The following is an 18,750-nucleotide window of genomic DNA, read 5'->3' on the forward strand; positions in this document are numbered from 1 at the left end:
GTGTATTATTAATTCACATTCAAAACCATGATCTCTAGTCATTACGTTCTCAACACTGCGTCCTGACGATTACTCGTTGCTACAGTAAAATGAAACGGTAACTGTCTAACACACTCGGACATTTTTACGTATTTTCGTAAACCATAAATGGGCATAGTGGTCCTTGCATTTAGAATTTTGGTACGCTTGATCCGTGTGATTTAACTTTACGGTGGCTATTTGTTATGAAAAACCTGATCGACCATTGTTCAAAAGTACACTAACTGGTCTGTTCGAGTTTACCACCTCTCTTACTATAAAAATTCATGCGTACATAGGTGCATATACGAAGATCTTTTCGTAAAGTTATACTCTGAACTATCACTGCCGATATCACATTTTGAAAGTTTGCCTTGATGTGACATGTACGAAGACGTGTCCTCCAATGTGCAAATTTTAATAATGTTCACTACTGTTACTCTGACTAATAAGACAAACCAAAGAATTCGTAACTGTTTGCAGGACTGAATAATTTTATTACTTCTTCTTTCCTTGGTCCACTGTGTATTTTGGATATTTCATGTGTTATGAATTACGTTAAGAGATCTGTCGAAGAATACAGCTCGTTCTACATGGCTCCAAAGCTTTGCTCATGTCGCAGTTTTACGCAGCAACGAATAATCAACAACACATAAAATGAAACAAATTTCATCAGGACACTTTCTCTTGAAAATCGAAGTGACATTGTTACAACAAACGAATTCGCGCAATCCTCTTTTTTTTATACTTGCATGTTTTTTTTATTGTCTGTCTAGGTGTGTGTTCAGATCTACTGAAAGCTTCGTCTTTAATACATTGCTCACCAAAGCTTCATTGAATCAAAATACAGCATACAGAAGTGTGGTGAATATTAAAATATTGTGAACAATTTGATCGAGCATAAAGCTATCGACGTACATACTATAAAACTGGAAGATGTCCATGACCGATAAGCAACGTATTGATGAAAAGCTTCCCCGGGATCGGAATATTATGTCGTGGACGCGCCCATATTCAACCACGTGATCGACCGAATATGGTGTCCACTTTATAATCATCGCGTATGTATATCCTCCTAATTTTTAAACATTTGCTCTGTTAGTTTTTGTACATATTTATGCGTAGATACATGCAAAGGAACATTTCTCGTGTCTCGGGGGCTAGGTTATGTGACGATGATACTGTGTCGTTTTGAATTTTCCCGCGTTAAAAAAATAAGGATGAGGTACACCTCCTTATCCTAGCGAGATTGAATCGCTAAAACGAGGCGGAAATTTGTTCATGAAGATTTTTCGCTTTTTCTTCAATGAGTCTATGTTATTTTTTTTGTACATTTTGCTGATTGAGTTTTTTTAAAAAAAAGTTATTTCAAGCCTCGTCTCGTTGAAAGTGAATTCGGCGTGTGTCGATCGAAACTCGGATAACACACCTCGCAGAGACTTCCCAATTCTTAATCAATCTGGCATGTATTTTACATAGAAAATTCATCTCGTTTCACGTTCGCGGTATATATCATGTCGCGGCATCGATACGCTGTTCTCATTTTATCATCTAAGGAATAACGTTACAAAATTGTTACGCGGATCAAAAACGCCGAGCCCGTCCTCGCCGGCCATTATTTAAAAAGGATCTCAACGTGTCGAAACTATTCAATATAAGGATCGTACACGATGACGTCCCAGTAAAAGAATTACACCTTGTATATTTATGTATAGCCATCTCAAAAATGATTGATTGAGAATAGTGTTTCTCTGTAGGTACAGTGACGTTGTATCTATCTCGCAAAAATATCGTTTTTAAAAACTATCTGCTTACTTGTTCTTGTTTCGTATTGTTGATACAAATCCGCATGTCGATTAAAAAAAAAGGAAAAAAGAATTCGGGGTGACGCGTAAAAGTGTGTTCGTCGTTTGAAAATTGGAACACCCAATTTCTAGTTTGTTGCATCACGCGCAATTAGATTTTGGAGATATAAATATCCGTTGTTCATCTGTTACATAGCTACATTTGTGAATGTTAATGTAACATTCGAAACGTTTTGGCGCATTCGAAAGTTGCATGAGTCGTGCACGAATATACATACGTTTTTTGCGAAGTAACTACGCCCTCGTTCACTAAAACTACGTTCAACAGAAACTCGTTAACTGAGACTTTATGTTTCTTTTTTCTTGTTTATAAACAAAACTTTCTGCATCATTCGTTGATCTTATATTCGGTACAGAAAAAAGTTCTTTGTCGCTGTGCCTGAACGAAAAATTGTTAAAATTTTGATGCGAACTGAGAGGACGCGTTCATATTGTAGATCTGTACTCATAATGAAGCACTTTTTGTAGAATAATCAATACTTTATAATAACAAAAACTAACAAACACAAGTAATAATAGAAACTTTTTGTAGAATAACCATTCCAACGCAAAATAATATGAGCTTCACGTAAATGAATGATTCATTAATTCGTAAAATATTAAATATATGCTTGAAAAAAACTAGATAGTTATATAAATAAAGTATTCATTACATTAACGAGAAAACATTTTTGTTAATTCGGTTTATACTGTGTACGAGATATGACTTTAATGGCATTGAATATTGAATTTAAAATGATATACACTGATAGAAGTGAACAGGATCACTATATAATTTTTTTTATATAAATGTACATATGCATATTTCATTAGTTCGTCTTTTGCTCTTTCCTCTAAACTACAAACGAAAGATTTTCTAAAAGATATTTCACATAAAAAAACGAACCATATCCGTCTCTGTTTTTCTTTACTTTTTTCAATTACATTCTGAGAACAGGGTTACTGTTATGTTCTTAATTATAGGCGAAAGACATTTATAAAATGAAAAAAATGAAATTTGTAATTAATAACAGAAGTATAATAATTGTGTACTCTTTTTTTGAAAATTTTGTCACTTAACTTTGAAAAGTAAAGTATGAGCATATTAAATGCACATTATATCTTATAACAACTTTAATAATGGTTTTCGAAAATGTAAATTACTTACAACATTCAGTTTATTTTAGGCCGGAATGCTTCCAAAAAACAAAATGTATAGGTTCAAACAATGATCTTGACTTTCAAGGTTACGATAAAGTGTTATATCGTATGGATTTAATTTCCATTAACAAAAATGCAAAAATTCATCCATAAATACCGCGACAAATAACTTTCTTGTATCTTGTACGTAGCAATACATGTAGTACGCAAATAGTACGGAGACACATAGCGTAGACTTATTCTATGCAATCATAGTTCCGCCATAGATCTTATCCCTTAACGAGTTTCTAATTCCGTTATTCACGTTTATACAATTCTTCTCCCTCCCCCCATTTTCCTACTAATCCTCACACTAAAGAAAAATATTTTCTTACACGTGTTTCAGCACGCAACGAAAATCCCAACAATTTCGTTTCAGAAACGTGTCCAGTAAATTTTTAAAATATTCTTAACAAATTAAGAATATAACCGACTCTACCATAAAAATTGTGGAACGCCGTCAGCTTGCGATATACGTTTCATTAAATAGTAAACATGATTGTTAAGTGGCTGCTTTTTTTGCAGGGAGTCGAAATTTCGAACACCAATAGGAAAATGGCTTCCGTTCTAACTGTACACGCTACGTAGTAGTGAATTACCGTGGATCAATAATGATGAATTATCCTATACCGCGGCCAAGAACATCTCGACGGACTTTTTAGTTACTAAAAGTCCTCCATGACTGCATTTTTTTATTGTGTCCTTCGGTTATCCCTACACTCTTAATCTCTCAGTCTCTTCGATCACAATCGACTGAACGTTTCCTTTCATTACCGGCTCATTAATATTCTTTCACGACTAACAAGATCATACACTATTGCTAGGAAAATCTTCTTTTATGCTTTCAATCCGAATTTTTCGACTTATGTACAAGAAAAATGAATTGTGACATAGGAGAAAAAACAAGCCCAGGAAATATAATCGATATTTACATGAATGTTCAATAGGATAAACTTGTTCCTGTCTCTTCAACAACGCACGGCCCGACAAGTCATTTCTGAAAGAACCGTTCCGTTATCTCTAATATCGGACAGTTCCGTTTGGTTGCCGTTTGTTGCTTCGACAGAAAAAAAATATACAACAATCAACTCCACGTTATTTTCGTGCCAAATGGTATCACGTTTACATTTTCACGTAGCACGTCGATGATCTGTAAACACTTAAAGCATCGAAAAATCACGCGTCGATCTTCATACTCGGCAATTTGCATCATGATAGTGACACTTCGACCAACGTGATGTTTCATGGGAACGAAAACAACGTAGAACGAACACGCGTACCGATCTCTTTTAAACGGCAAACGCAATCAACACGGAGGACTTGCATCGTCCTTCGAGTTCGTTTCTTCTCGACATTGTAGTTCCGAGAATAACTTCTCTCAACAAGCGTAAATCTCAAGAACGCAACGATGCGGTGATCTATGTAGAAGGTCGATCGACGTGGATCATCGACACTGCTTCTGCTCGGCCGTGATGGGGTTCAAGGTCCCGACGGACTTCTTCGACGATCTCTTCCCTTCCGATTTCGCAACTCCGCTGTTGTCCGATCCCTTGATCCCTGCCGCTTTGCAGAACCTGCTAGTGGTCTTCTGATCCTTACTCGACTCCGACACCTTGTCCAACTCAGCCATTGCTTCCTGTATGGCATTCTCCAGCTGCATGTTCAATTTACGACTTCTAGAAGAAAAAACGAGGGTGCACGGGAAAATTCGTGCGATTAATCGTGACGAAAGATCGAACGCGCCTATTTACGATCTTAGAGAATAGCAGCAAAGCCTTGATATATCTAGAATGCGATACATATCTACGACACTACTCTTTACTGGTCAATACATTGCGGTGTTTATGCAAATTCATATTCTTCGTGGCAAAGTTTGAAAAATTTATGAAATATTCTGTTCATTATACTTCACATTCGTATATGGCACCAATGCATAAAATCCACAGTCTAATTGATCAATAACGATAAGGAAGGTTACCCATGTGTCCTGAATCGATTTTCTGTGCCGAGAAGTATGTTGAATTACTTAAGAATGATATTCAAAAGAACTTTGAGAAGAAATGGTATAAGGAAATACAGTCCAAGTATACTTCTATCAGTATTAGGGTATCTGTATGAACCCTGCTGTTCTCCTCGGGTCTATACGATCCGAAATGAAGATTATATTTCGATAAGTATTATATACAGTAATATCCCGATAAGTGTGAACGCCTCGGTTCCGCAGAGTCACACTCAAGGTGGTGGGCGATTGGCACGAACAGTTGTCAGCACCTCGTCAATCTTTTTTTTGCTCGAAGCTCGAGCCTCGCCAGCTTGCGTTTGTAGTGTGTACCGACATAGAAAAGGACACGCGAGTGAAAAACAGAAAGAAAAAGCATCTCTTTCCACTCGATTCGAGTGCGTGAGCCTGCTGCGACGCTCCCATCGGCCAATGGTTATATTGTAATCGCGGCGGTTCGCGTTATCTTACTCGGTCTCGATGTGTCTCGTTCGTTCTCTTCGTCACACAGTCCGATTGTGTCTGTACTAGAGATGGCGTGAAATCAGGGTGATTTTTCACAGTGATTCGTGATTTCTCGTGATCGTTTCTGATTGGTGGAGAAACCTAACAGTTCTTTACACGCGACACATAATCTGTATATTTTATATTAACGACATCAAAACAAAAATTCGAGTTATATCGTATAAAGTGAAGGAATAATTAGAAACAATGAAGAATAATGAATAAATTAATGATTATAAATTATAATCTACATGTTACCTAGCAAATCATTTTTTTAGAATTTCTTGTTTTTTCTACTGATTTTTACAAACACGAATAGTAATGTAATTATCGTAAAATCATATTGAATACGTTTTTCTGTTTAAAGATCAAGGACTTACGAGCGCAGTGAGCAAATTCATTCAAGATAAAAAAATCGCAATCACGGTCGTGAATGAAGTTAAATCACGGCCGTGATCGTGATTCGGCGATCACTGTGATAAATCACCGTTAGTGATTTTGCACGCCATCTCTAGCCTCTACCGTTTCGGCCAATCATAAAAATACGTGTGACTGGAGGTGATCCAGCTAAGTTCATTCGTCGGCAGCTCTTTGGGCAGTCGCTAACGATTGAACGCTTCGATGAAGCGTCGTAAATATGCATATTATACATTTCCCCGCTCTGTCCGTCGAGTCCGTCGAGTCCGTCGAGTCCGTCGAGTCCGTCGAGTCCGTCGAGTCCGTCGAGTCCGTCGAGTCCGTCGTGCCAGTCGGTGAGAAGGAAGAGAGTTTTTTCGACGAGTCGACGCGACGGCTGAACAAAGGGAGATCAAGAAAAGATATACATTCCCGCATATCGGTGAGACAACGCTAATGCAACGATGAAACTTTTTTATTTTTTATTCGTTGTTAACGAAACTTTTACTAGTATATTGGTGAGATTTTTCTGATTAAAATGATACCAAATACGACACAATTCGAACCATATTTACTCATGTAGAAAGTGTTAACAATTCATATTCGTTCATTAGCGCTTGTGATAAATCATAAGTAAATATGATCCAAATTATATCGTGTTTGGTATCATTTTAATCAGAAAAATCTCACGAACATGTTGGTAAAAGTTTCGTTAACAAAGAACCAAAAACAAAAAGTTTCATCGTTGCATTAGTTCCCCTCGTTCAGCCGTCGGCTCGTGAAAGGGAAGCAGTCGCGGCGTGCCGGACAAAAAATTATACGATTGACTGGTTCCACAGCCCCCTTCCCCAGTGGTGGGGATGACGACTTCACACTTATCGTGAGCAAATCGACTCACACTTATCAGAACATAACTGTATTTAAATATTTGTCAATAGTATCCAACATGTTTTAATTTCATATTTACCTTTTGTGTATTTTGCATTTCTCAAGAACGAATCATTTCAAAATTTGAAATAGTTTTCTTCAAAGAGATATAAACGTGAAAAATAAATAAGGAAAACAGCATGGTTTTAACTAAAGAAAATTCGATGTTTCGTACAAACTGCATGTTTGACGATGCGTTTAGCATCTAATATTTGCATAAGTGTTACGTATTCATCTTTCTCTCGATTAGTTCATATCGTTCCAAAATTTCACGTTTTTCCCTTCAAATAAATTTATAAATACTGCGTATCTGGAACATATTAGTTAGGAACTGACTTTCTAATGCTTTTATACGAATGATAGAAACTACAAGAAAGGAATCATAAAAACTGAATGGAACTGTAAACTTAAATGATAGTTCGATTTACAGAAATTATTAGAATACAATTAATGTATCGAATATTCGCAAAGATTACGTTCGAATCAACAAAATTCTATTGTATGTAATATATCACTGCGGAGATAGCTTTAAATTTCAAGTAATAGTTTCACAAAACAAGTTTATGACTGTGCTCAAAGTTTGAAGTTGACCGTTAAATATCAAATAGATGAAGGATACTAAAAAATTTGTAAGAAAAAAGTAAAAACAGTTCCTTAGGAGAATTAACAATTATGTCTGTTCCAACACGTTTACTTATCTCCACTTTCCGTTCTCATTTTGCTTTTTTATGAAGTTAATAACTCTTTTACTTCGTACATTGCATTTCTTCTGAAAGATACTTTGAATTTATCGATGTAAAACTGAGTATCTATAAAGCAAATTGTTCCATATCGTACATTTATGATTTAGTGTGCATAAAGAAATATTTACTTCTTACGTTGTAATATTTACAATACTTCAAGGAACACAAGAACGATTGCGGATATTTAAGTAATACAATGTGTATGAAAATTGTCGAGTCTCTAGAATTGTTTGTTGGTTGATCGGTGTACACATATAAGATCAAAACTTTCGAGAATTTCTGCAGAATTTCTCCGCATATTACAGAGAACCATAATATCCTGCTAATTACCTGTCATATCTTTTAAAACTCGTTTAGCTGCGCGTTTCAATTTAGAAGAAAAAAATATACATTACTAAGAGAATTATTTCACCTTCAAATTTGAATATACAGGGTGTTCCGCTTAAAACAGGCCACCTAAATATCTTCTCTATCTGTGATCATACGAGAAATATTTGTTACGTAATTTAAATGGTTTCAAGAGACGAATCGGATGGCGGCAAAAATGTTCTATAAATGTAATTTTTTAATGATTTTTTTTAAGCCACCCGTGTTTTTTTACGTTTATGCACATAATTTTTCCTGTTGTATGTGTATAGCCAACATTGTTATGCATCTATCCACGTATAATGGCGTAACCTTGAAATGATATTGAATTCTAAAAATTTTCTTACTTATAGGAAATTTAGTCTAAAAATTAAAAATTCATTTATACAATCTTTTCCACCAAGTGATTCGTTTCTTGAAACCATTTAAATTACGTCAAAAATATTTCTCGTATGATCACAAATAGAGAAAATATTTAGGTGACCTGTTTTAAGCGAAACACATTGTATATATAAATTTAACCAACTCAGCTTACGAATTTCTTTCCGTCAACGATTTGGTAAAACCATTGAACTTTCAATAAAAATTCGAACTGAATATCTTTTTTCATCTGGTTATTTTTGAAAGCCTTGATTTAATGAACTGACAAATATATTGATATTGATTCTATGAGAGAATATCATTATTGTAAAACGATTTCTCACCATAAAAGTTTCTATTTCTGCTGTTTAAAATTTATTTGTAACAAATGAATTTAATGTTCCATATTTCGCCGATGTCCAGGAATTTCCATATGGTAATATTTTCTACATGTATTATGTACTAAGAAGAACATGTTACTAAAGACAGAATAATAGTTCTATTTAAACAGCAAATATTAAGCGGGCTAAACAATTACGCATATCTATGCAGAGTGTAAATTAAAACGCGTCTGAAACGCGCAACTGCGATTAAAGAGTTAGAAAAAAAGCGTCTTTTAATAAAAGGCTTTCTAAGAAATAGTTTAAAAGCTTTCTACCCGTGACAGAAATACTTGCGGAATGAAAAATCGCAGCTACGCGACAAGTTTCTTAAATATAACAGAGACTCGAATATCATTGGCTGCTGGTTTGTCACCAAAACGCTATACAAACCTGACCTATGGTGAGATAGGTATTTACATATTAAAAACCGTTTAAATCATAATATGTATAACATAAATTAATATCTTCACGAATCAAGTTTGTGAAGCATTCCCAAATATCAATTTTTGAAATTTGTTAAAAACACATAAAATTTCGGATATGAATAAACGATAATAAAATACAAAATAGAATCTTGACCATATACAGCTATCATATCAGTTTATTAATATTTCATGCAGTGTAAATGGCACGACAACGAAAAATTACTTGAAAATCTTATACTTGGTATCGTCCCTAATTATTTAATATTTTTTGTAAACAAAAAATTGTAGTGAATTGAAATACCATATTATATGCCACAATTTTATTTGCTGATTTCAAATAATAATGAAGATTTTAGTGAAATACCGGACTTTTGAGAAACCAGTGTAAAAAAACGAAATAGAAGAAAATTCAGATTTTTAAAATAATAAATTCGAAAACATTAAAGTAAGAAAATATTTTTTCATCTTGGTAAATCTTATTTCAGTACAAAGAAATTTTAACAAAAGGAAAATTTATACAAAATCATAGTAAAGTAATGCATCTCAACTGGATAACGATATTCTAACTAACAATGTAGGTGAATTTATTTAAAATACTTCCTCCATAACATTCGATACACATTATGAAAAAATCATTTTAATTATTACGTATAAAACACAAACCATCATTCAAGACTTCCATAACAAATTTAATCTTTTCAAAAGATCTGCGATCATAAAACTCTTACATATTGTAAGCTACCTACCTCAAGTTTAACATTAGAACTACCAGCGGTGAATGTACTATGCTAAACTAAATTGTATAATGTATAATACAATATTACAGAATATAGTATAATGTATAATGTACAATAAATTAAAAGACAACATAAACTCCAACGAAAGCACCTTTATGATTTCAGTGCTTGTAAAACAAGAAATTCGAAATCCATCAGTTTGGTTGTTCCAGTGTTAACTATACGTGTAAAAATGCCCATTTTGTAAATTATCATCGTTTGTCCCCGAGCACGACCCCTAAGTGGTTTCGAACTGGTTATGTGATTCTTAATTCCCGAACGAGGGTGATGCGACTCACTTCCTAAACTTTTTTCGCGCACGGTGGTGCGCCTCGAGGCCTTCGGAGAGGGACTTGAGAGCCTTGACCTCGACCTGGCTCCGACCGCCCCCGCCCCCGTACCAACGGACCCAGACCGTCATAGAGCCCGGGGGGCCTAACGACTCGACCTTGCCCGGCCACGCCGGACTTCCTCTTGCGGCGCCCCACACTAGCTCACCCACTTCCAGTTTCCTCTGACTCTTCTCCTCTGATTTTGCCTCGGCTACTAAACGTTCCAAAACAAGACACGAGATTTTTCTTTCGATTTCGATTCATGATCGTTCCTCTCTCAGTGTTCTCACGTTATTTTACTCAGTCAGGTCCCGAACACAATAGGGTGTCGATTAAGCGTGAATCTCAGAGAACAAATTCGTAATTCGATAAGTACGACGAAGTATCGTGGGATCGTGATTTTAAATTCTAATGGATATTGATCTTTAGGAAGTAGGTTTCTACAGTGTTCAAGGTGTTCTTAAAATGTCTTTTGTTAGAATATAATGAAAACTGTGGAACAACTGGGTAGAGAATAATTCGACGTGCAAGAATCCCTTAACCCTCTGTAGGCAAACAGGGTCGTTTATGTCCAAACCTAATTTCTCTAGTGCTTCCAATAAATTCAAAAAAATGTTGGAATACTTGTAAAAATTTCTATTATATTGTACAATCGCCCGTTCGATCAAATGGTTAAAACTCTTTTCAATAAAAATACAAGTTCACAGGTTTAAATAAGTCCGATGAGAGGGGGGGAATTCGCTTGGTTCGTCAACGAGCTATATTGCCTACGGAGGGTTAAAGATGTAAAACTGAAGTGTTTGAAAATTCTTGAAATCTGCTCATGAACTGCTATACTGAAACTAATGTGGCTGCAATAATAATACTTATTTTAATCGAAATTCACCTCACCGCTACGTACTCAAATTTTTAGTCACTTGATTAACATGAATGAGATGTTAGCAAATCGATGAATCTTGAACACTAGGTTTACGGACATTTCTTATACTCCTATCTCTATGGACACGCATCAACGAAACCATACATTTTCTTTAAAAAACAACTTATTTTTTTTAATACTCAATTTACGATAGCATCAAATTGTCGCGTATCCGTAGGGATAGGTATACCACATAGAGAATTTCGAGATTAGAAGGCATTCGAAATGCGTCCAAATAACGCGTTCCGTAAACTTAGTGTTAATAATTACAATGCAGAGAAAGTACATTCCAAACTTTCCAATTTATTGTTGCACGAATCATTACCATCTTGCCAGTTATATTACTTATTCTGCTATCTCTTGGGTATTTGAATTTTAAAATGAAGATTTATGAAAATATGCAAATATAGATTTAAAAAGGTTACCCTTGTAAGGTACATGAAGATTATTTTCGATTCTTGAAGTGATAAACAAGTAATCATCATTACATACGAAGTATCAATAAATACCATTGCATTGATCGGCACAGAATGTGTATAATACAATAAGAGTTTCGAAAATTATACTTAAATCACTTTCTTGCGAACGTAGTAAGTTTTGTTCGCAATATTCATATGAACAATTTAGGAACACCATACATCGATAAGGAATTTGAGCTTATAAATTTTGTTAAATACAATAGCATTTTGAACAACATTTTATACGTACTATGTATATGTATTGTAATAAGATACTTTTAAGTAATGACATTGCAAAGAATATAAGAATATAGTATCAGTGCGATTATGTATTTCATTACATTCTTACTTTAATTGTAGATTATTATTTGCAACAACTTCCGCTTACACCCGTAAGCCTCAAAATATATAAACATTTAATTTTTGAAAGTTTGAAATATCTTAACATATTCTCTTAACATCAAACTTTTTATTTTTCAGTGTAACTACCAAATTACATCATACGCATTTATAGCAAATGCAACTTTGTAGAAGATGCAATTTTCACATTAACAGAGTACTTAATGGGGAAAATAACTTACTTTTTCATTCCCATTCTTCTAAATTATTCTATTAAAAAACCACCTATTAGAAAAAAAAACATACACATGATATTTCAGGTGGTCCAATACAGAAAAACAAATACAAACGGTAGAATAATATTTTTCTGTAGGAAGTTTCGTTTTTGAAACAACTGAGTTGAAAAATAAATACGGTGCATTTAAATCTCATGTAGATGTCCATACATTACTGGTTACTTCTACTCCTGTTAATCTTTTTAAACAGTGAAAATGATACTTCAAAATAATCTGCTACAATTTAATAGTAAAACTATTAAAAGTGTTTATTATAAGTAGAAACAGTGAGCACTAGACAGACATTAGCCGATCTATTTTCGAATTTGATATTCTCGGTAATGGAGTACGAAAAAATTGTATTCTACCCTACGGAATTTGTCTTTATACGTTGAATCGCCCCCTTCTCGATTTCCGACTACCTGCAATTATTTTTTCAAACGAATATAATTTCGAAAATGCAAACCGTATTTTTTGTCCATCCTGTCGTTATTTCTGGTATCGAATTGAACAATTAACTGCTAACGATCATGGTTTTAAATTACATTTCAAAATACAAAATTATTGTAACAATACCATATGTCAGTTTAATGTTACTTTTCTGTTATGTTTATTAGCAAAATTTTAAATTCTTCTATTGATTTTGAGATCACACTGTAACTTATTTTAATAAACAGTTTGATGTTCATAGTTTATATTAAGTTTGTCGATAAATAAAAAGCTATTGTTTTACATTATTACAAAAAAAGTTTGTACCGCCTGTTTCGAATTTCATTTATCGATTAATTCTCGTTAACAAAAAACAGGTATATGGAAGTTATTTCAAATAATTATACGCATCAATTCACCACACGATCCCACGAGCTTTCGTCCGGTTAATGTTGTGTGTTAACTTTGGCCAATAGGTGCAACGCATAACAACGAAATGCTGTATATGCATGTTGGTGCGTGCTTTTACGAACGGAACTTTACTTAAAACAGTTCAATCGAATGGTACAAAACTACGTCTCTATTATTCGAATTGTACTTCTCCGAAATGTGCTTCTTGCTCGCGCGTGTGCTCGTTAAACAAATGATTAGTAGCTTCATTCAAATGGTGGTAGGCGAGATCAGTGGCAAAATGAAATATATCAGATGGTTCGAGCACATGCAATGACTCGTCGATCCTTCTCTATTCCGGGTGTGGAACATTAATCGACCGATAATCGACAATCGAAGTGATTCCACGGTTCAATTTCATTCCGTGCAAGGTTAAGGATTCCCATGAGCAAGGTGTCATTCTTTAGAGAATCAAGAGATAAGTGTAACGATACTAATGTATAAAATTTGAAAAAAAAAATTTTTTTTTTTCATCACTTGTCTCTAATCAACACAGAATCAGTATTTTGCTTTCAGTGATTTTTTTTCTTAAACTGTCTCTAACCAACACAGAATCAGTATTCACAGGTTCAAATCGAAATTTGAACCAGTGATCTTTTTTCTTTAACTGCGTCTAACCAACACAGAATCAGTAGTTTGCTTTGAAAATAAAAATAGATAAAATGCACACACAGATCATACCCCCTAGACCTATATTTTTATTATAATTCCTTATAAGAAATATAACATTATCTTTATCAACAGGAACTATCTGAATCTAATTTCGACTAAGTGTGGAAATCGTATAAATGTTAATTTTTTATTTATTAAACACGAACTAAACTAACCTAACTTCTACTAAATGCGGAAACCGCAGGAAATTTAACCTTTTATTTATTTAACAGCTACTAACCTAACAACTGTAACCTGCAAACCACAACTCGCATGAGGCGTCTCCCACTTCCGACGACATCAATCGAATATCTAACATGAACCTCACGATGTCATTTAGTGGGTTTGAAGCCAGTTAAAGTGGTCAAAATTCCGATATTTATTGCCACCTATCTTATAAACCCCGAGTTTTCGCACGACACCATATATGTCATACGACGTTCCTTTCATGTAGAATCGATCAAGGAATCTCATTCCAAGATCTATCACCTTGCACAGAATGAAATCTAACCGATTACGCTCCAACGAATTTTCTCGCGTAAAATTTAAATCGATCTTTTTCGCGTCGTATGGTATTACGCCTTCTCCTTGCCTTCCGATGACTCTCAGGCGTTTGAGCGTTGATAAATTTCCGTCTCGTAACTTGATCATAAAAGCGGCAAGACCCGCGAATTATACGCGGGTAATAATTTTTCGTTATTTCGACGGATTCGGATGGTAAGCGCTCGAGCCGTAAATTTCCAGACTCTTATTTGAGAATCGCGAAATACGAACGTAATAAAGTTACGGATTTACGTGACAAATTTTCGTACGCGCCTGTACACGGCTGTAGTCCTCGGGTTCGGCGGCGCACCCATGACGAAAACAACGATCCCTCCCCAAGATTATGCACATGCGACACGAGAAACGTGAGAGTGATTATATACAAGTAATGCCGCAATAAATAAACCGGTGAGCCACACCCGCGCCGAAAATGAACGTATGACTGCTGAAGCCCCCTTTCCCGGCCCCCATCTTTCAATGGTACGTGACAAACTGCGTGGACAATAATATAAACAAACCTGACAGCCAATTAGTAGAAAAACAAAAAAAAAACGAAACAAATCCTTCCGTGTGTGAATTATTTACAATTTATTAATTCAATGACACCGCCGTTACTTTTTATGTAGCAAGCATCGAGTCTCCTTGGTTCGCTCAGGTTCAAGGTATGTAAAATGTGTACTGACATCACTTACCTGCTTCGATTTCTCGTGTAAAAATAGTAAGTGGTCGTTTTTCGACACGATAATATCGTTTTCTTTCAGCTCGAGCGGAAGTATGCGATAATGTTAAACCAATCGTTCAGATTTAACAAAATGTTAGAATTTTTTTTTTTGGCTGCGGAAACGAATATTTTTCTCTAGAGCTTTCGAGAATAATTTTCCATTTAAGAGACAAAATTTTAGAATCCTTAATGTTTGAATTGTCTTATTTTTCAAAAATTTCGAAAAATATATTCCTTGTCCGGCCATCGAAGACCAATTTTAGTTACTGTTTCTCCGAATCAAACCAATAAAAGTATTTTAAAATCAAATTATGTGCAGAAATACTTTCGTTTGATTTCTTCCACGTATAAAGCATTACCAAGGCAATCACCATGCTACAAGCAGCATCACACAACTGTACCATTGTACCACAGACGAGATATAAGAACAGACCTAACGTCTTATGGGACTTGGTGTCCCACGAAAATCATGCTGGTTCGAGCGCACCTCTACATAAAAGTTTCCGATTTCAGGAACTACGTTCGATACCATGATAATGCACAGCACATACACACACACACACACACACAACTGTGACTGTATATAGCGATACATACATACTGAAGTGGTACGGGGGTTCTGACGCCACCGAAGCATGGGACAGAAACTTACATTGCATGTTAGGTCTATTCTTATATCTCGTCTGTGTCTGTACGTACACATGCAGCAAATGAAAACAAAGCTGGAGTATGCAACCACACATAAACTCAAATCAACAAGCTGATGTACCATAGACGGATGATTCAACAAATTATAGAAACAAATACGGAGGAAAATTAGTGAATGGAAACGTGTTTCCCTAGAGTGTTTCTATTCTAATGATTGGTATTACTAGAGCCAGAAGCACTCTTACCGACAACATTAACTATAGATCAAACAATGGCAAATAACAATGTCAAATATCAATCATTCGCAAAATAATTGCCAAAATTAATATCCTTTTCTTATTCACATTGCTTTTCACCGAAATATTTCACAAAACATCATTCCGATAAAAAAATTCTAAATCGGTACTATTCCCATGAATTTAAATTTCGACAATAACTACTGTACTTTCTGTTCAAGTTTTCAAAAATATTGTTTAGTTGGAATAGTAAATGTTCGATAATTGTGGGTTATTCCGTGTTATCAATTTTTTATCGACTTTCATGAAAATATCGTTTGATACTAGAGCCACCGAGCTACTTATGCGACTAATGCACGATAAACGTCTAAGAATACCATACAATACTGACCATCTTGGTCTTCATGCAGGGTTGAATGCATGGAATGGATGGAGTCCAGTTTTCGTTTGATTCCGCGGCCGAGGGCATGTTCCCTGCCCTCGCACCTCACTGTGCTCACCACACCTTCCGCCTGCTTCAACGTCTCTGTCGTATAGATCTGTCAAATACAACTCGATCAACTCAGGCACAAGCCTACAAATCGCATGCTAATATCAATTCAATCTAACGACTGCCATATGTATCGCTCACCCCCTCCCTCTCTCTCTCTCTATCTCACTCTCTCACCTCTCCCCCTGCCCTCCCCACCCTCCCCCCTCTCACTCGTTTTTGTTTTGATAAGACCCCCTCATTTTTTTTCGCTTTCTCCAGCAAGATCCTCATCATTCTTTCGACCGAACGTGAAAAAACATAAGTGAACAGAACAATTGAACGAGCATTAAATCTACTGAAACACAAGAGAACATTTGGGCCCGATTTGTAACGTGATACACGTACACGGAAAAAAAAAACTTTAAGAAACATCGACGTGATGAGCGTTCGACACTGTTAATTAGAAAACATACGTTTTCTACGCTTATCGATGGCCGAACCAAAAATGTCATATTCAAAAATTTCATTCGTCGAAGGCATGCAAAACGGAGAAGTGATACCAAGGTAAACGAAATCCAAACTCTGATTACGCATGCTCATCTCAAGGTACTCTTTTGCCAATCGTTTAGGAATTAATGTATTAACTATCAATCAGAAATATTATTGTTTAGCAAAAATTTATTTTTTCTCTATTCGCCATTATAAAGAATCATGATGATTTGTTTTTTTTTTAGCAACCCGTTCGACACACGGACGAGCATACAAGTTACATTGTTGCAATGTACATTTTAAATAATAACGCTAAAAAGTGAGCTTCGTGGCTCGGCCCACAAAATGTCTGCAAGTAAAATGTAATAACGTTAAATACAAACTAATTACAAACTTAATAGTATCGATTGAAACGCGTAATAAGCCCTCGCGGAGAGGTAATGCCACTGAGGTCGAATTTAAAATGTACAAAATTAATATTTAATCAACCCGTACGAAAGAAAGATGCTCACTCCTCCGACGACGAGTCCGTCTCCTCACCGTCGTCAACCTCTTGCGCGTACATGAACGGATTGTAAACGTATGGGTTTATATAGGCCTGTTTATTAGGCGAATAATTAACGACAGCAATTCCATTAGGATCAGACCTATAGTTGTATAAGTGCGGATAGAGACCGGGTGGCGCGGCGATGCCAACGCTTACAAATTTTTGATAATTATCGTTATCTGGACAATAAGGTACGCCGACGTTGTGATCGTCTAACGATTTCTTGTTCGAGGTCTGCGCGGTGTCGTTTTGTTCAACGACATGCTGGACGATTTGCGAATCGATTTGACTGGCCTCTACGCAAGGTTTATCATCGAATTTAGTCTGAGGTAACATCGTGTAATGGGCGTGGTCTGGCACTAAAGTTTGCTGTCGATAAACGTTTGCGTTAGGAACGTAGTGCTGGCTATGATAGAGGATCGGCTGATAATGACCATGACCTACAACCGGTAACGTATTCACGTCCATCTCGGTATAAGAGACATCCGTCATTTCTTTATTGACGGGCAGCTGATCTTCCACGAGGGAGTGGTCCATTGTGTCTGAATATATGGAATGATTTGGTGATGATGTGTCCATATGCTCCTGTGAGTCAGCGTATGTGTTTTCAGGGTGTGTCGTATCGGCTGGCTGGTGCATGTCTGTTAGAGTTAGATGACGGTTGACCTGTTCTACATGGGTACCAACCTGGATCCCAGTAGTCACCGTCGACTCCACATATGTCTTCCCATGGAGACCTGGTTGGCTAAGCGTTATTTCTTTTGTAGTGATACCCTGAATTCTCCAGTCTTCCGATGCCACCGGTACATCGCCTGAATCCGGTTCGCTGCTCGACACACAATGAACCATCGGCTGAAAACATAAATAGATATTTAATTGAACAATTTTTGTAACTTTTTCACTTCTAGAAACAGGTAACGATTAGGTGCAACATTTGTAAAAAATGTATAACTTTTATTATACTATCCGATATAATTTGCTATTCTTAACAAAAAACTGAAGGTCGATTTTTTATTTTAAGTTTGCTAATAGATACTTGTAATTCATATTGATGAACAATTCGTAATACTCCGGACATCTGACAATGTAATCCATAAAATTTTATATTTATTTTAACATAGTACATATGCGAATACTTAAGTAAAAATACAGTTAGAGCAGACAAGTTTTAACAAATAAAACTATAACATAAATTTATAGTAGCAGTCCAATTAGAAAGAAACTTTGACAGTTATGTGTCTTTTACTCTACAATGACCTCTAAGAAAAGACTTATTTGTTATATGTCTAATAACTTGATC

The 18,750-nt window shown here is 35.6% G+C and overlaps 1 protein-coding gene across 1 annotated transcript in view; it reads right to left on the reverse strand.

Annotated features, from left to right (window-relative positions):
• Nucleotides 1-4,506: 4,506 nt before the first annotated feature.
• The window catches only part of LOC107193738 (protein split ends-like), a 30,651-nt gene continuing 16,407 nt past the window's right edge, over nucleotides 4,507-18,750 (reverse strand). The window contains exons 4-7 of the mRNA XM_015583242.1: nucleotides 18,138-18,302; nucleotides 16,334-16,481; nucleotides 10,241-10,487; nucleotides 4,507-4,738 (exon numbers count right to left, since the gene is read on the reverse strand). Of these exons, the coding sequence (XP_015438728.1) occupies nucleotides 4,507-4,738; nucleotides 10,241-10,487; nucleotides 16,334-16,481; nucleotides 18,138-18,302 (792 nt within the window). The remainder of the gene's footprint in view (nucleotides 4,739-10,240; nucleotides 10,488-16,333; nucleotides 16,482-18,137; nucleotides 18,303-18,750) is intronic.

Source organism: Dufourea novaeangliae, unplaced genomic scaffold (assembly GCF_001272555.1).
Source record: "Dufourea novaeangliae isolate 0120121106 unplaced genomic scaffold, ASM127255v1 scaffold31, whole genome shotgun sequence".
NCBI lineage: Eukaryota > Metazoa > Arthropoda > Insecta > Hymenoptera > Halictidae > Dufourea > Dufourea novaeangliae.